We start from the raw sequence: 19,893 nt of genomic DNA on the forward strand, positions 1-19,893 counted from the left end.
GACTATAGATACAAAAAATTCTCCAGAGTACTATACACAATCTTTATTGTTGTTAGTGTCTGACTATACCCATAGATATACCTGGAAGGGATGTTTTATCCTTGGTAATTTATTTCTCTCTTATTGACCTTTCAACTTGTAATGATTCCCATGGTGGGAGAGGGTTGAGTGGGGGTAGGCGAAATGGATGAAAAGGTCAAAAGGTACAAACTTCCAGTTATAAAATAAATAGGTCCTGAAGATGTAATGTACAGCATGGTGACTATTGTTGATAATACTGTATTACTTATTTGAAAATTGTGTGTGGAATGTGGGCAACACCATTTGTGTTGGAATGCACTATGCTAAGATTGGCTACAGGATACAGGCCTTGTAAAGCAAACTAGAATAAATATAGATCAGCTGCACCCACCAGAATGGCTTAAACAAAAAGGAGAAAATACAGAGTATTGACATGTATATGAAGTAACTGGAACTCTCATCCACTGCTTGTGGGATTGGAAACTGGCACAACTGCTCTGGAAAATGATTTGGCATTGCCTAATGAGCTTAAATGTACTAGCAGTTCCATTCTTGGTGTAGACCTGAGAGAAATGTGTCCATATGTTCAACAAAAGATATACACAAGAATGTTCACACACACAAAAAAAAGATTTCTAATAGCCCAAGATTGAAACTTCCTAAGTGCTCAACAGTAGAATAGATAAATCCTGGTACGTTTGTACAGGAGAATACACAGCAAGGAGAAAGCCAAAGTACAACTACAGCAACTGTGAAGATAAGTGTCATAAATAGTGTTGAGTCAAATGCAGTCGGGAACATAATAAATGATTCATTTTCATCAAGTATACAGATGAGCAAAACTCACCTATGGGAAGCCAGAGTAGTGATTTTCCTTGTGGGGTTTGCAGGGCTCAGAAAAGGAATGAGAGAGGCTCTGGGCAATGTTGTGTTTCTTGATCGGCTGCTGTTTATATGTATAAGATCAGTTTATGAAAAATACTTGAGCTGCACACTTACAAGTTGTGCATTTTTCCATCGGTAGGTTAGAGTTCAATAAGAAGCCCTCCCATCCCTGCCATAAAACCTGTTACAAAGTCCTTGTATTATTTGAGTAGTATTAGACCTTGTATTTTGTGTTGTTCCAGTTCAGGTTTTAGAGACTCACTATCTGCTGTGTGAAGTTTTTGTTTTTTTTAATGTATGTTAAATGTATCCTTTCCAGATTATTATTCGGTTTGATCAGTAAACCTGTTTATCCTAATTGTATTTATAATACTAGCTTGATTATTTTGTAGGCTTCTAGCATATCCCAAATCTTTTCATTTGTAATCCTCTCTCTCTCTCTCTCTCTCTCTCTCTCTCTCTCTCTCTCTCACACACACACACACACATGCATTTTTTACACGCTTCTTTAAAAAATTGGGGCCTAAGTGCCTTATCCAATGTTACATAGATTTTTAGATGCAGGTATCCTGAGGCCTAGTTCAGCAGCCTTTTCCTATATCTCAGTGGTATAAGAGAAGAGCTGGGTGCCTGAGGGAGACTTCCCTGAGTGCTGCCATTGTCACAAGATGTGACAACATAGAGCTCTCCAGTCATTTGGGCCATGGTATAATATCAACCCTATGGTGAAGAGGTCAGGGAATTCAAAATATTAGAATTCACAGAATAATGATATCAACATTTATTTAAAGTATTTGACCTCTATGGAATGTGATAATTCTTTTTCTAAAAAGAATTTGTCAGTTAAAAAAGCACCTAATCATTATTTCTAGAATGTCACAAAAAGCCATCTTTGAAAACTTAGGTACGATTAGGCCTTTTTTGCCAGATTCTTAAACTGTGGTTAATTTTAAAAGTTCCTCCAGGAGCCCTTCTGCAAGCTCACTAAAGACCCAGGAATGTTTTGCACGATTCAGGAACCTGTCACTACGGTTGAGTGCGGAGTGCCCAATGCCACTTGGAGACTTAGCAAGCTTGGGTGAGGCCACCAGGGGGCAGTGTGTGTTCAGACTCACTTCCAACGGCTCAGAGGCAATTGTACAGTTTTCTCCAGTTGGGAGGAACTAACACTTTTAAACTAAGTCGGGGCCTTTGCCAGCCAAAATCAGTGCATGCACGTTTGCTTTAAGTTTCATAATAAATCCAACTTTATATTAACTTTACCCTAATATAAATTATAAGGTATGGACTTTTTTGTTCTCATACCAAAATTTTGCTTTTCTTTTAGATCAATGTTGAGCAGAATTATTTCTGCTATGCCTTGTTACCCTTTCCATAAGCCTTTCCAAATATTCCCAAACTTCCCAATAGCCTTGTGGGATTGGTGATATTTCCCTTTGAGAGGAATTAATTGACTGTAAAAGAAATGAGGTGATTTTTTAAACAAATCACTCAGTAAGAGACAGTGCCAATTATGACAGTCAACTCTGAAATTACAGATTCTTCATGTTTTCATTCATGATGTATGGTAATTTTTCCAATTATCATCAGTCTCTTTATCAGTAAGTTAACTGATGGATCTTTATAGAAAAGAAATCCTTTGGTAATCATTTCTCAATATATATTTATAGCAAATCATCATGCTGTCCACCTTAACACACAATATCATATGTAAATTATATATGAATAAAGCTGGGGAAAGAAAAGAAACCAAGGCCAAAAACCCAAAATTAAATACGTGTTATTTCAACAATAGGTTGAAGTTTTAATTCATGAGAAAATTGAATAGGGCAGGTTTTGGTGTTTTTTTCCCCTCTTTTTTAGGTTGAAAAGTGAATATTTTAATTTTTTTTTCAATTACAGTTGACATTCAATATTATATAGTTTCAGGTGTACAGCATAATGGTTAGACATTTATATAATTTACAAAGTGATCCCCCCATAAGTCTAATACCCACCTAGCGCCATACTGTACATAATTATTATAATTAGTAACTGGCCAATTTGAACAGGAGGTGGAGGGGCTAGCACTCCTGGACTCTATTTCTATCTGCTGAAAGATGGTGAGTGCTTTGCTTCACTCAGTTCACTGATTCAGTAATCAACTCCTTGGCCTGTGGTTTCCTTGACAAAGGTCAGTCTTTACCTTAGTGAGCCTGTCTATTGTTTTTTGACATCTAAGATAACATACTCTTGGATGGCAGAGTAATCCCTTTTCGGGACCTCTCAGGGCACAATCCTCACCACCCAGAGCAGGGACCACAAAACCCCTCATTGTTATCTTGTCCCCCACCCCCACCCTCAGCACACTATCTCTGTGTGCTGGAAATACTAACTATCCTGTACCCACAAATGTAGAAGTGTTAAGATAGGGGATTGTAATGGTGGCACTAAATCTCAAAAATAGAAGATTTAGTGAGTGCCACCATTACAATCCCCATATCTTAACAAAACAAAAAACAAGAAGTAGGAAGGTCTGTTTGGCCTAAAATTTGTACTAAAGTAAATAGCCTCAAGAGCTGAAACTGAGGGTAACTAGTCCAGTGGATTCCAAGAGCACCATTCATTGAGTTCCTTGAAACTAAGATCTTTATGCTCTTGGCAATCACCACAGTCTTGGTTACCTTTTACGTATGACCCAGTGTCTTGCCAAGCTTTCTTACTTGGCAAGAGAATGGCCTGTCCAAGGAAATATCCACCCCATGCGTGACCTACTATGATGATGAGTCCTTGAGTCCTCCGAGGTTTATATGAAGTCACTGGGCTTAGCTCCCAGGGTTCTTCAGATCCTGGGTGGAAAGGCCAGTGCAGCACACGAACGGAATTTGGATGGTCAGGGTTAGTTCTTGAATATGCTGAGTCAGGCAGGAGGGAGAAAATTTGGAAAACTTGGTTGGGTTTTAGCCAGATATTGAAGGAATCTGGAAGAATTGAACATTGGTAAGTGTTAATGATTTGTGTGAGGTAACTGGATCCAGTTCAAATCACAAGTAGGTGCCCAAACTGGTTTTTCCACAAAGGGGGAAGAAGCCACTTAAATCACCAGAGAAGACAAAGTTTGCATGTCTGTGAGGTCAGAAAACTAAGTTCGTAAACTCATCCTAGAAAAAGTGCTACATACTGAGACAGGTTACTTAGCATGTTGCTAAGTAGACAGGAGGGTTCCGGGTGGAATAAACAAAAAGCAGCCATATCCTGAAACTCCAGGTTCTGGAATGTCTCTTTCACTCCAGGACAGACAAGCAAATATGCCTTGAGGTTAATAAATAATCTGAAATCCCTTTTGGCCAGTCAAAGGAGCAGATCTGATAGATAGGAATGGGTTATTTCGTTAATCCCTTCAGGATGGGCAAACAGGACAGACCAAATAGATGAATTCCATTAGAAGGCTCCAGCCCCTTCCCCAAGCAGGCAAGGGAAGGTATAAAAGGAAGAACTTTTGCCTCAGTCACTGGGTTTCCCAGTTTCAGGTACCCCCTCCCACTTGGGAGATGCAACTTCTTCTCCTGCCTCTAATAAACTATCTTCCTTTACAACTCTTTGCCTCTCCCTGGTCCGTATGTCCATTCTTTGGTTTCACGAGACACAATCCCGGCCCACACCCAGACACTGCCAGCAGATCCTACATCATTACATCAATACCTCATTGCTGAATATCACTACAGTCACCTTCAAAGCACTCCCCTTGGGAAGCTATGCACCTACACCAGCACCTAGTCCATCCACCCTTCAAAGCAATTTTGGAACTCTTTTTCTGGAATGGCTATCAGTGCCGTCTTCGTATTACCCTTGATGTCCTGAATATCATAAAAATGTCTTCCTTTCAGTATTTCCTTTATGTTCAGGTAAAGAAAGAAGTCATTGGGGGCCAGATCTGGTAAATAGGGAGGTACTTGAGGAATCGGGGAACATACCTGGCAGGAAAATTCTTGCTAGGCAACTCGGAAGCAATGGGACATGGGGTATATAGCTAAAAGGCTTGGAGTCTTGCTGACTAATGCTGGGGTGAAAAATTCTTAAGGTGATAAAGCCAAGGCACCCTTCCTAAAGCAAGTTTCTCTGTCTGAATCTTTTACAGGGCAGGAAAGGGGGGAGGGCCAAAAGATCTTTCGGAGTCTTGTTTCTTAATAAATAGGTTAAAATCAATATCCCAAAAAGCAGCTTCAGGGTGGCAAAATTTTGGTTCCCTTCAATAGTCACTCCCCTTTTAATCAAAGATAACCGCAAGGAATGATTTTTCTTGACTATAAAATAAAGGTGGTCTAATTAGATTTTGGTCTGATTAGATAGGTGCAGCAAAAATGGTAATTTATCATATAGTACTTCTTAAGTTTGCCCTGCCAAAAGTATAATAAGAAATGGCAAGTTGAATTTTTAAATGTCTCTTGAGTTAAGAAGCCAAGCCAAGAAGAAATCACCATCAGATTTCACTTGTAATACTCTATACATTTGGGTGAACGCCTGTTTTCTTAAATTCCCTAAAATATCCTAATGTTCCTAGGCCTGTCAGGAAGTGACCTTCATTATCTACCCTGTAAACCAAATACCAGTCCAGTGCTCTGTTTTCTTTCTTTCTTTTTTTTTAGTCCAATATTCCATGCTTTGTAAACTTTAGTACCATAGAATTAACTGTAGTTCCCCTAAGAGTGTCTAGTTTTATCTGAGTGAATGAGCATTATTCTCAAATATGACATTTTAGGTGTCAAACAAACTCAAAAAGAGACTGGAGGCTTGGCTAGAAATCAATAACAAAGACTTATTTAAGGGTCTTAGGGATTGCAAACTGAAAACAACTAGGAAATACTCAGTGTTCTGAAGAAAAAAGAAAAGCTGAGGGTTCTTATAGTAACAAGTACACTCTTGAGAAGAATCAGTCCTGCATTCTTAGCCTCTGGATTGGTCTGAGATGGTAATCTTCCAAATGTGTGATGGTCTGGCTACACGAACGTTCTTTCCTTAGTCTTTCAGGGAAAGAAGGGTTTTCTGGAGATGTGATATATATCTAGGCATTGATGCAGGACTGGAAAGTTCAAATTTTAAGTTCCCAGGCTTGATAAAGTAAGAATAGAAACAGTTCCTCGTGCCTCTGATTACTTGATGTTAGTTAATTTAGCAGCTTGACTATAGTGACTCCATTTTATTTCTCAACTCCTACCTCATTGGCAAGGTCTTGGTTACACAACCAGTGTTTTCAATTAAGTCCTGTTAACAAGGAGGAGAAACATATTGAAACTGTGCAAATAACTATATTGACATAAAAATAAGAATACTCAGTATTTGTGGATTCTGGAGGGTGAGGATAGGAGAAAAAGATAAAAGTGTCATTTCTGTTTACAAAAACAGAATGTACTAAATTACTATGAGTTATAGACAACTTGCGAGGAAAGAGAAAAAGATTCCTTATATCCAGAAAACATTAACATCAACAATATTCCAAACAAAACCCACAGTCATTGCTTACGGTTTGTTCAGTCCTCCTATGTAATTAACCTTGTGCCATTCGATCTTGGGTTAGCAGTCTCAGGAGTCTATCTGTTCCTGGACCAGAGTTCTGGAAATCCTGACTTAATCCACTGGTATGGATTTAAAGTTGTTTAAGCAATGTCATCAGAAACCTGTGTCCAAGAATACCTGATCATCAGACTCCTTTCACAGGGCTCTGACACAGTCCATCTTTGTTGGTGCAACCTGGCCTGTGGCTGACTGCAAGTCTTTTCAGGGAAACCTCAGAGTAAAAGAAACTATCTCTAGGTGACAAAAGACTTTAAATGGATTCAGTTAACTCATTACTGATAATTTTCAAAAGTGAAAGATCTGATGAGATGTCATCATAAGAATAATGAAACGAGCAAAGAAGGTTGTTTCTGGGGCATGTAAAACAAAATAAAGTGAATTTTAAAAGGCCTTAGACAAAATATCTATAAACATATGGCTAATGCAATTTTTTAAGAACAGTGGATATTACGTTTGCTTTTTGAAAATGAATGAATATAATCTTTACAGAGAAAATTATTCAGATTTAACATATAATAATCTTGAGACATAATATTCCATGGACATACCAACTATAAAGTTAGAATATACCAAGTTTATCAAGTAAAGAGAGTCAATAAGAATGAGTAAGCTCCAAACATTTGTATATTCATAAAACGTCCTAGGTGAGTAATACAAATTCACAGTTCAAAACCATATATTACTAGAAGATGCTAGATTCGAACTAAAGAATGTGACCAACTTAACATTTTATTTTATTTATTTTTTTAAACTTTTATTTATTTTAAGTGTGTTTTTCCAGGACCCATCAGCTCCAAGTCAAGTAGTTGTTTCAGTCTAGTTGTGGAGGGCGCAGCTCACAGTGGCCCTTTTGGGGATCAAATTGGCAACCCTGGTGTTAGGAACATCACGCTCTAATCAACTGAGCTAACTGGCCACCCCTTAGCTGAACATTTTAAAAAAATAACTGAAATTATAATTTATTCACTATACTTTTGTTGTCTAATATCAGGGAAAGCAGCAACCTGGACTCTGATAATGAGATATACCAAAGATAGTGAGAATACTGACAAATCTCTAGGAACATCTTACACAGCATACAATATCTGAATCACTTATATTTATTTATGTTTAATTTTTTAAACAAGTACTTTTTATTTACTTTTTTATTTTGGAAAATATTGAGGAACGGTGTGCTTTTCCAGGATGTCAAGTCGTTGTTTTTCAATCTAGTTGTGGGGGATGTAGTTCAGCTCCAACTCATTGTTTTCAATCCAGTTGTGGAGGGTGCAGCTCAGCTCCAGGTTGAGTTGTTGTTTTTCAATCTAGTTGTGGAGGGAGCAGCTCACTGGCTCATGTGGGACTAGAACAGGCAACCTTGTTAAGAACTCATGCTCTAACCAACTGAACCACCGGGCCACCCTGAAACATTTATATTAAAGCATTTCACCCCTATAAATTTGGCCTAGGGAAGGTTAAGCATCTCTTCTGATTTGAAAACTCTTCCCATGCAACTCATCAATAATAACATATCGATAAACCTAATTATTTCTAGAACCTCTCTTTGTATAAGACAAAAGGATAAATTATTTGATTTCTCAGAGAAATCAGGCCTTCTGGGAAATCAGTTTTAGGTGCAAAATACATCATTTAGGATTTGATGTGGGGAAGGCAAAAATATCAAAAGTAGTCATGAGGTTAAAACACCTGCTTACATAGGACCATAGGTTACTGGAAATAATACTTGGCTACTTATTTAACCAAAATGACAATAAAAGATTTTAAAAGTAGACATATGAGGTGAACATGATTATAAAGAATCTTAGCCCTTTCAAAAATGAGAAGACTTTGTTCTTGTAAGTAATCAAGGACATGATAAAATCAACATAAAGCACAGGAAATGATTCCGATAAGACAAAGAATCTTTGTTATATGAGCAAATTACTTAGAAGGTAAAGAAATATCTCTTACAACCTCTTACTAAGTGAAGCAAGTAATCTAAGAAGATATTGTCATTTTAACAGAGAGACAACTGAGTTCTAACTTTGCATCAGTATATTTGTTATTAAAACTCTTTTTGGCAATCTTATAAATAAATCTATCAAACTTCAGCCAGTGTTGACCACTACAATTAAAATTTCCTTTCTGAGAAACTTCTGTATTCATTCAGATTTTCTTCCTATAAGGTCCTTCTCATTCTGGAACAAGTATCATTTTACCTTAGCACAAAACTACTCTTTTTGCTTAACAAAAACCCATCCTGCATACTTTGCATACAAAGTTACTCCTCTCTGTCACTATCGCTGGGAGTAGAGTCTCATTCACATATATTGATTATCGTTTTTAATTACAGTCACTTGTATTTTACAGAGAAAACTTGTTTAGATAGTTGTGACTGTATATGTTAGCATTTTTAACAGACTAGCAGAGCTTATGAATATACATCTCATACCTGTTTATAGTTATACATACCCTGAAGTTGCAAAAACTTACGCATTCATTAACAAATCCAAATATATAGCCTCTCTGATATGTGAGAGCCCCCTCGCTATAGAAATTTTAAGCCCTCTCACTATAGGAATTTTAAGTCTCCTTTTCCTTAGTTTCTTCACTTCTTAACCTCTGGTCTTAATTCCTAAAGATTGCTCCTAGCCTAAATCACATAATGTGTCTCACCCCTACTTCAAATAACTACTTAAAAGCCTGTGACTGAAGCTTGTTAACTGTAATCATTGTAGCCCAACACTCCTCCAGGCCATTCCATACCTAACCCCGGGTGAAATAAAACAATTGGACTTCAAGTCCCGGAAATAGCACCTTTACTCTATTAAGTAACAGCTGTCTCTCCTCATCTAGGGACCCTCGGGATACGAATTATGTCCCAGCCGAGGCTTCCAGTACATCCCAACCAAGGCAGATATGAGACCCCCTCTTTCTTTTTGTTTAGGATCAGACAGGGTGAAAGTTTTGTGAATCCCCATTAGGTAGGGACAGCTCTACCCCCCTTCTCAGCTTGAAGCAGATACAGAAAAAGAGACCTTCCATCCCTCAACTCCCCACAGAGAGAAATAAGGCAGACAGTTAGAGACAGGTAACTGGGTCTTTGCATTCCTGCACGTTGAACACAATCTACCAGGAGCACCGCCTGGAGACCTCCCAAATTCTTCCCTTACTAACCTAACAATTAACCACTGTGAGGACCTAATTAAATTGGACAGGTTGCTCACACCTGCACGGTAGAAGGCCACCACGACCTCCATCTCGCCTTACCCTCATTATACCATCATTGTAATAGCATACATATGCCCAGAAGTTCATTAATGTCATTATAACAGACTGAACTCTGGCAAGGGGCATCATGCGCAGTCTAAGAGGATGAGGTAATGGCCCCTTATCAATCATGGGTGTCAATCAAGTGGTCCTGCGCCCACAGAGGAACAGCCCATCCTAGTGAAAAAAGAGGAACCCCCCAGACTCCAGTGAGCCGCCGCCCTTTTGAGCAGCTTCTTTTGCTCCTGCTGCTCCAAAGTCTTTGGAGTGTACTTTCTCTTCTAATAATGGCCCTTGAGCCGCTTTCATTTGTGCTCGGGCTTCTCCCGATTCTTTGGAGTGTCTATCTCTTCTAATAAGCTTCGATTTCACCACTTTACCTCTGTGTCTCATTCAATTCTTTGCTCAAGATGCCAAAAACCTGGACATCGCTCCGAGAAGGGGCCCCCTCTCTGGTAACATCTCTGTATCATATAAAAGTGAAAGATAAAAAGTATATTAAAATTATGTAAATTTAAAATTATGTTTTGCAATTATTGTTTCACTGTTGTAGATTTAGAAATGATCTGGTAGCTAATGCAAATCCATTAATTAACTCAATTTAGCCTTGATAGAAGATTTTGAGCTACCTAATGGTAACTATTTCCAAGCTGACATAACACAAAACATAATTACTGTTGAAATAAAGTTTGCCAGGATAATGATTCAATTTGGTTAAACACAAATTTGCATTTTTCATAATCTTAAACTTCTAGTGTATGTAATGCTAGCTTATTTGATCAGTAAATCTATATCAGGTTAGGAAAAATACACCCCATTAAAATAAAAATGTATGCTGGTGTTATACTTAATACTAATAATTCAAAAGACAGCTATTTTTATTAAACCAATAATATTAAACTAGTCTCATTAGCCAAAGATATACCTAAGTAATATGAACTCAAATTCTTAAACCATTTGAGTTAGTTTCTATAATAATATAGAGTTTAGCACATTGAAATTATTAGAAGACCAATTTTCTTAATTTCTGGGAATTTTTGGAATTATGTAGGCTCACTTATCTCTAATCTAAATAGATCTCTTAAGAGATTTTATTATCTAATTTGGTAATACCATCTGGAGGAAAAAAAATAGTTTGCACTCGGAGACACGTAAATGTATATACAGACCCAGATAGAGAGCTTAGCGCTTCAATTAAAGTATTTCAGCTCATTTTGTATTTCAGCCAGACAGAAATACAAAACCCACTGGTTTATGTTGTGGGGGCTAAACAAATAATTAATACTTTTCCTCCCACCTTCTAAGTTCTTCTAGCTGGGTAAATAATCAAATCAACAGAGACAGATTAACAGGAGAAAATCAAAATTTTTATACATGTGCATGGGGAATTCACATAAACATGAAAATTCCAAAGACAGTAAGACAACTTTGTTATGTAAGACGTTTTGGACAAAAGAGAAGGTGAGGGGGGGACCGGGTATTACATTTCAGAAGTGAGAATGAGTGATTTACAGGTACTTCAGGAAGAGGGGAACATACAGGGCAGGAACACTCTTGCTGGGCAACTCAGAAACTGGGACACTGAGGGTATCTAGCAGGCACCTGCCTGAGGTTCTCTCACCTACCATACTCAATGCAAGTGAGGCTAAGGCAGCACTGGAACATTTCCTTCCTGACGCTGGTTTCTCTGTCTGAATCTCTTGGGCAGGAAAGGGGGGATGGCCAAGGGGTCTTTCTGAGTCTTTTTTCTTAATAAACAGCTTAAAATCAATACCCCAAAAAGCAGCTTCAGGGTTGCAAAATTTTGGTTTCCTTCAATATAAAAGAGCAGTTCTCTTTCGATTTGATATAAGTTCTTAATTGATTTGAGTATAAAATAGACAAACAGAGAAGGATAATAAACCAGATTTGATGCTATCTTTCACCCAGATGCAAGATTTCTATGAATCATTCAAGTCATTTGCAAAGATCATTAAAAGATCAGACCATAAAACCAAAAGAAGGGGTGGCCAGATGGCTCAGTTGGTTAGAGCGTGAGCTCTGAGCACCAGGGTTGCCTGTTCGATTCCCACATGGGCCAGTGAGCTGCTCCCTTCACAACTAGATTAAAGGCAATGAGCTGCCACTGAGCTTCTGGAGGGGCGGCCCAATGACTCAGTTGGTTAGAGCGCAGGCTCTCAACAACAAGGTTGCCGGTTCAATTTCCTCATGGGATGGTGGGCTGCACCACCCGCAACTAAAAACTGAAAATGGCAACTGGACTTGGAGCTGAGCTGCGCCCTCCACAGCTAGATTGAAGGACAATGAGTTGGAGCTGATGGGCCCTGGAGAAGACACACTGTTCTCCAATATTACCCAATAAAAATTAAACAGCAACAACAACAAAACAGTCACTACTTGACTGTAATTATCAATATTTAAAAAAACAAACAAACAAAAAAAAAAAAAAAAGAAGCTGGCACCAGAAATCACACCAATACTCAAAAAGAACAAAACTCCAATCTTTACTCTGCCACTGATGGACAGGTGTCTGGAACACAGGACCAGAAGTTGGGCTTGCTGCTGGATCCCTGGCTCACCAGTTGAGAGTGGAGTGCAAAGGGCTTGAGGAGGCCTCATTGCCCGAGGCAGTCTGGATAATTGATTAGTAGCTATATGTTGGGTTGTTGTTTTTTTAATTTTTATTGGGGAATATTGGAGAATGGTGTGCTTTTCCAGGACCCATCAGTCGTTGTCCTTCAATCTAGTTGTGGAGGGCGCAACTCAGCTCCAAGTACAGTCACCGTTTCAATCTTAGTTGCAGGGGGTACAGCCCACTATCCCATGCAGAAATCTAACCGGCAAACTTGTTAAGAGCTCGCACTCTAACCAACTGAGCCATCCAGCCGCCCAGTAGCTGTATGTTTTTGATTCTCAGCACTGATGATGCCCAGCTATTGACACCAAGCTGTTCACTAAACCTCTCTCCCAGTAGAATGGATGACAACATTAAAAATCAGTCTAACTTAAAAGGCAAGGGTAATCTTCATGACCTTGTACTTGGCAAGGAGGGTTTAATATCCAAAATATATAAGAACACCTACAACTCAACAACAGCAAAAAACCCAAACAACCCAATTCAAGAATGGGAAAGGACTTGAAGAGACCTTTCTCCAAAAGAGATATACTGTGTTTCCCCCAAAATAAGAACCTAACTGGAAAATAAGCCCTAGCATGATTTTTCAGGATGACATCCCCTGAACATAAACCCTAATGCGTCTTTTGGAGCAAAACTTAATATAAGACCCAGTCTTTTTTGGGGGAAACACAGTATTATACAAGTGTCCAATAACTTCATAAAAAGATGCTCAAAATCATTAGTCATTAGGGAAATGCAAATCAAGACTACAGTGAGATACCACTGCACACCTAGTAGAATGGCTATAATAAATATTGGAAAATAATAAGGGATAGTGAGGATGTGCAGAAATTGGGATCCTCATGCATTGCCAGTGGAAATGTGAAATGGTGCAGCCATTTTGGTAAACGGTGTGGCAGCTCCCCAGAAATTAAACATAGTATTTCTAATTCCACTCCTAGGTATATACCCAAAAGAATTGAAAATGAATTCAAACAGATACTTGTACATGAATGTTCATAGCAGGGTTATTCACAATAGCCCAGGCAAGAGATAAAATGCTTCTTTGGTAGAAACAATGCAAATGTCTTTTGATGGATGAATGGCTAAAAATAAAAGGAATGAAGTTATGATGCATGCTACGACATGGATGAACCTTGAAAACATTATGCAAAGTGAAGTAAGACAAATGAAAAAGGACAGGTATTCTATGATACCACTTTTTGAAGTATCTAGAATAGGTGAATTCATAGAGAACAGAAAGTAGACTGGAGGTGGGGGATGGGGAGTTACTTAAAAAACAAACATGGGGGGTGGAACCAATGGAAAGGTACTTGTGAAGACCTGCCAACTTTGGAGTAGAAAATGTTTCTTGAATTAGATGCTAATTCTGATCTTTAAGAGGAGCTGCCCAATTCATTGTGTTCTATTTCCCCTGACTTGACCTTCTAGGGGAGGGTCCTTCCTTTTTTTTTTTTTTTTTTATCTTCCTTGGCTCTATCTGAAGTGGGCTGAGCAGTGTTTGAACTCATTTCCTGTCTGTAGAAGTCTGGTAGTCAAAAAGGCATTTTAAGTCTTGTCTGGGCTGTTGGTTTCTTCGGCAGAACAATTATCTCATAAATATAACTGGCTTCTTACATATTTGATTCCAGTGAGCTTCATTTGCCAACAGCCATAACCACAGTTCTTGACACATCCCCATTTATCTATCTACTTAATTCTAGACATCTTGTATACATCAAGTTTGGCAGGAGAGCAACGCCTATTCACATTTGTTTTATAGTCTCTTCCCCTGAAGTTACAAGCATATTAGGTTCATTATTTACCTTCCAAACTATTGGAGGTGACAGTTTTATCAAATATTGCAGTGTATTGCAGAGATTGTGATTATTCCAGCTTCTAAAATCACTTACTTTACTCTTAAACCAATGCCCAAAAAGTCAGGTTTTTGTTAAAAAACACCCCATTTCTAGGCATCAATCTCTGTATTAATCAATATATGCTAAGTTTTGTCAAAATCTTAATGACATATGACAAAGATTTATTTCTTGTTTATGCCATATGTCTATTGCAGGTTGCTGGGGCCTTCACTTTACATCTCCTCATTCTAGGATACGGGCTGATGGAGCATTCAGGATCATAAGCATTGCCAGACTCCAAAGCAAAGAGAATGATTGTTCTAGAGGGTCACAAATTAGGAATTCAATGCTGTGGCCCTGAATGACACATATAATCTTCTTATAACTCATTGCCCAGAACTAGTTACATGGTCTCACTCAACCACATGAAAGCCAGGAAGTGCAGATGGGGGAAATATTTGGTAAACAGCATAATCCAGCTGCATATGAGCTGTATAATCTAATGTACTCTAGGACTGGTGAATAGCGGCCCAATGTCACTGGAATTGCAACCTTTCACCTATTCCCAGACTTTAGAGGCCCCTGACCAGCTTTAACAGCACAAGTACATACTATTCACCTTTCTCCTAGTTGCCCACAAAGGAATCTGTGGTGATTTTGCCAGGTAAAGGGGAATCCCCAAAACTCCTATTTACAATTTACCCTAACTCTGAGATAAAACCAATTCCTTGATGCCCAGACCACAAAGTTCATCTTCCAATCAGGGATGTAAAAGCATGAAGTGATAACTGAAGCTTTGACCAGAATAAATGAGCTCCATGGGGCATCAATCGTCCAGGATAATTTCCCCCTCCTATCAGTGGTTCTGAATATATACTGAGAGCAGATGGCCCCACTTCCATGAAACCACCTCATGATACCCTGACTCAAAGACTAGGTCTATATAACAGGAAAAGTCTCACGGAAGCCCCTTCTGGCTAAAGGAGGAAATGAAAAGTAAGTTCTTTTCAAACCCATCAGATAGATGTTCTATAGTCTTAAACTCTACAAATCCATCTCAAAGCGAAAGTATCACATGACTGCTATTGATGACATGGAAGTGACCTTATTTAACTCTTCTTAGAGGTAAATGATGGACAAGTAGATAATCTTTCTTTGCCCTGAAGAACTAACAACAGCATGACATCTTCTACTAATTTGGCAGATTGAAAGAATGAACTGTTTTTTCCCTTCATGAGCTCTGCTTTCATTCAACAGTTTTAAGAATTAATTGTGGGCGGACAGATGGCTCAGTTGGTTAGAGCGCGAGCTCTTAACAACAAGGTTGCCGGTTCAATTCCTGCATAGGATGGTGGGCTATGTCCCCTGCAACTAAAGATTGAAAATGGCACCTGGACTTGGAGCTGAGCTGCGCCTTGCACAACTAGATTGAAGGACAATGACTTGGAGCTGATGGGAGTTGGAGAAACACTGTTCCCCAATATTCCCCAATAAAAATAAAAATAAAAGATGGTTAAGAAAAAAGAATTAATTGTGTAGGAATAAAGCGTAAGTGACAACTGGCAAAACTGAGGTTTAATTCTCTAACCACTGAAAATCTTTGTATTTTCACTATTCTGAACAGAAATCTTAAAAATATATATCACCATAGTTCCTGCTCTTTTCTTTTCTTTTCATTTTTCATTTTCTCACTGCGTCTTAAGCCATTAAATTCCCTAAACTACCAGCCTTGACTCTGCCTAAAGATACTGATTGGGGATTTTTACTTCGTGTACATCATGCTTTCATTGTCAACTGCACCAAATATAATTTGATTTAGCCTTAATTTCTCTGGGCCACCATTGGAAATCAGTTATTGTGCAATATTACAGCGCATTCATGGTTTCAATAGGGTTGCCAGTTTCCACAAATAAAAATATAAGCTACACAGTTAAATTTGAATTTCTGATAAACAATGAATTTTTTTAGTATTAATTTTCCCAGATATTGCATATGCTAAACAATTATTGTTTATTTGAAATTTAAATTTAACTAGGTATCTTGTATTTTATCTGGCAACCCTAATCAAGCACCAATGAGATACACTGTCCTGTTTGGCTCTCACTGACCTTAAACCAATATGTTGTTCTCATTTACCTGTCTTTAAGGTGCCAAAATTTTGCCTTTAAAATCTATTTGGCTAGTGAGGCCAAAGCTGGTCTTTTGCCCAGTGTTTTCAGATTGGTGTTTTTCTCTCGTGCTTCATCGCCATCTCTGTTCTTTACTGATACTTCTTGTCCCTGTTACTGCTTTTGCTGTTTGCCATCTTTTTTCTAAACTGTGCTCATTCCTCTTCTGTACCATTTTTTCTTCAGCTAAGGGTAGTGTTTTAAAGCACGGACATTAAAGGCAGACAAATTAGGATTTGAATCCCAACTTATCTTTCAGTCTATATGGGAACTTCAGTAAGTCACTCAATGTCTGAAAGCCTCAGTTTCTTCTGTAAAATACTAATGTCTACTTTATGGAGCTGTTGTGAGGATTATATGAGGTGATTCCAGCAAACTACACAATGTTTCAATCCTTATTAGATTGTTATTAAAAGAGCTTGAGGCCTTGGATACTGACTTGACATCCTTGAATGTGTGGGATGCCTGGAGTTGCATTCAGGCTCTGCTGACATTCTTTCCTGGGAAGCTTTTGTACTGGCTTTTTGTCTGGCTTGTTTTTGATGTTATCCCCAACCAGTTCAGGAAATATGTGTTAAGTTTCTACTATGTGCTAAGCACTGTAGTAGGTGCTGGAGATCCAGAGATAAATAGGATAGTATCGACCTCATGGAAAGTGTTGGACAGAAAGGATAGGTATAAAACAGATCACAATACAATGAAGTAAGTAAATTATCTAGATAGTCATAGGATGCCTCAAGATGCTATGGGACCACACAGAAGGAGGTCCCTGGGAAGGAAGGAGGCAAGAAAAGGCTTCAAGTTTGTGATATTATCTACGTGAAGAATTATAAGATGAGTGGAGCTAGCTATAAAAATATGAGGGAGCAGCGCAAACGTATTCTACACGTAGTGAACAGCATGAGAAATAGGAATAGGTACTATAGATGGTACATACAGAGAAACTCATAGCAGTTCAGTATTATTAGATTATAGATTGCAAAGCTAGAAAAAGCTAATGAAAGGATTTCGTTGGTCATCAGTTTTTCTTGGCTCATATCTTCACATCCATTGAATCTCATATTTGGCCCTGTACTTTCATTGTTGCTTTTATTTGCATAGTTATTTTCAATGTCATACCTGTCCAAGATGCTAAGCACATGTTACTGTTTCATAATTATAAGCGCTTCCCCCTCTCATTTTTCTCATTTTAAAGCTTATTGCACGCACTGAAATATCTTTTCTCTAAAAAGTGTATTTATGGGCCCACTCGGTGGCTCGGGTGGTTGGAGCCCCGTGCTCCTTAACACGGAGGTCGCTGGTTTGATTCCCACATGAGCCAGTGAGCTGCTCCCTCTACAGCTAAGATTGTGAACAACCGGCTCTCCCTGGAGCTGGGCTGCCTTGAGCAGCCAGAGGTCCACGTGGTGCTGCCCCCAGCTGCTGTGAGTACAGACCACAGGACTACCAGCGACTGACTGTCTAAGCCTGAGGGAGCCAAGGCTCATAAACCAGCATGGGCCAGGGAGCTGTGTCCCACGCAACCAGACTGAGAAACAAAGGCCAGACTTGAGGAGGGGGCGGGGCGGGGAACGGAAGAAGAGGGGAAAAGTGTATTTATGTCAAAAAGTATATTTTTCCTGCTGGTGTATTTTAAAAATATTTAAAATCTTTCTTTCTCCTTATAGCCACGTATATATACCGAGTATCTACTATTTTTTGAATGAATGAAACGAATATTCTTAGAATAGTGCCTAGCTACTATTATTATGTACCATGCACATTTTAGTTCCAAAATATTTGGACAAACATTAAAATCTAATGTGTATTCCACTATGCAGGGATTTTCTCAAGATCTTATTACAGAAAAGTTTAAAGCCAGTTATTTTACTCTAAGAGATACTTTTCTGCATTCTCTTTCTCCAGGTCTCTATTTGGCATAGTTTTAATTATTTGCAATAAAAAGAGAAATAGGCGTAATTTATAGCGGCGTTGTGTTAAGGAGCTCTATTATTTGATGATCAAACGACCTAGCATATTAATTTCAGCCTGTCAATCACCAAAATGGGCTGCAGTGGTTGGAGGGTTTCCAGTAAAGATGTTGGAAGGCCTTTAAAAGGTAATGTTGTAGAAGGTATCTATGAGGCCTGGAAGGGATTAATCCTTTACAACTCTGAGATCCTCTGCCCGCGTTTGCTCTTTGTTTCCTCTACTGATTAGTGGCACTAGGCCCATTGGTGTCGCCGCTTTGGCCTCTGCTCAGCCTCAACATCTCACCCAGGCTGGGGAGAGTGGTCATTTCCAAATGAATAAGCGTTCTTGCAGACTACTGAGTGGCAGTCTGAGCCAGAGCAGATGTCGTTCGTTTTCAGTGTCAGTGACTGTCATTTTTAGAAGCGGGTTGTTGGTTCCTGGATCCTCCTCCCCAGTCCCTCTCAGAATCTTTGCCCTAAAGGACTTTGCCTCTTCTTTCGCAAAGGAACACCCTGGCACTCTGGTCACCCAGGCACCCTCCGCCACCGGACAGCAGCGCAGAAGCCCGCGGCGGGTGTCTCTCCGTCCGCCTCAGCCCCTCGGGACACATCTCGCAGGAGGCAGTGCCCCCGGCGGTGACGCGACGGTGAAGCTGGCACCGGGGGCTGCTCTACGGGCAGCCCAGGTGCCTCGCCTTCAGGATAGAGCTGGCAAGTGCCGAGCTAGCGCCGCCAGAACGGAGCCGGGAACGGCGTTTGCCGGGGCCCAGGCGGAAGCCGGAGCATTTGCGGGACGGGACCGCGGGAACCCGGAAACGCCTGGGCACCACGGACCTGGCGGCACCGACGGCAGCAGGAGCGAGCCGCGCTGCGCGTCAGGGGTCACGGCGGACCCGGCGGGCACTGCAGCCTGGGGCGCCCGGCGGAGCTGAGCCACGGCCTCCCGAGCGCGCAACCCGCAGAGCTGCGCGGGAGGTGAGCGGTGCGCGCTGCTGGGGCGCTGCGGGCCGGGGCGGCCGGGGCGCGCGGGTGCTGGGACGGCGGGGACGGCTCTCGGGGGAGGAGAAGGAGGCGTGCGTGTGGCTGATGTGCAGTCCGTGTGCGTGAACAAGACAGTCCTAGGTAGGTAGGTGTGGAAGCGAATGAAATGACACGTTGCAACTCCGAGGGACGTGTGGAATGTGCTGGGTGGAGGAGGAAGAGCCGGAGGAAAGGGGTGTGTAAAGCATTGAAAACCTCAGTGTGTGCCTGGGAGCCTGGGGCGTGCGTAGCGCAGTTGGTGGGCTAGGCTGGTGGTCATTCCTCAGAGAACCTCCCGGGAGCTCGCTCAGTGGCCCGATCCACCAGACCAGCACCCGCGCGCTGGAAGCAGCAGGGACTTCAAGAAATGGTAACGCGGTCCCTTGGTTAGGCTAGAACGGGGGCGAGGGAGGTCGGAGGCTGGGCGGGATCCCTGTCAGCAAAGGGGTAGGTGTGTCTGTGTTGGGGGAGAGTTCTGTGTGTTCAGCAAGGGAGGGTTTTAATGAACGTTTGTTTAAAGCAACTGAACACCTTTTCCAAACATTGGTTCAAGGGAGTTAAAGGCTAAT

At 40.3% G+C, this 19,893-nt stretch overlaps 2 protein-coding genes across 5 annotated transcripts in view; both read left to right on the top strand.

Annotated features, from left to right (window-relative positions):
- The first annotated feature begins 183 nt into the window (after nucleotides 1-183).
- On the top strand, nucleotides 184-19,236 carry LOC141568493 (uncharacterized). The gene is made up of 4 exons (XM_074318629.1): nucleotides 184-203; nucleotides 1,863-1,984; nucleotides 17,694-17,776; nucleotides 18,811-19,236. Exons 1-4 carry the CDS (start codon nucleotides 184-186, stop codon nucleotides 19,234-19,236), a joined length of 651 nt encoding a protein of 216 aa, XP_074174730.1.
- SLC35A3 (solute carrier family 35 member A3) overlaps nucleotides 19,012-19,893 on the top strand; it is a 36,751-nt gene continuing 35,869 nt past the window's right edge. For 2 of the 4 annotated variants that reach the window (XM_074319056.1, XM_019747027.2), the window contains exon 1: nucleotides 19,148-19,279. The gene's annotated coding sequence lies outside the window, so the exon portion shown is untranslated. Of the gene's footprint in view, nucleotides 19,280-19,893 lie in introns of all 4 variants that reach the window. The other 2 variants (XM_019747031.2, XM_074319055.1) reach the window with 2 other exon arrangements.

The sequence above is a fragment of the Rhinolophus sinicus genome, linkage group LG14, assembly GCF_036562045.2.
Source record: "Rhinolophus sinicus isolate RSC01 linkage group LG14, ASM3656204v1, whole genome shotgun sequence".
Classification (NCBI taxonomy): Eukaryota; Metazoa; Chordata; class Mammalia; order Chiroptera; family Rhinolophidae; genus Rhinolophus; species Rhinolophus sinicus.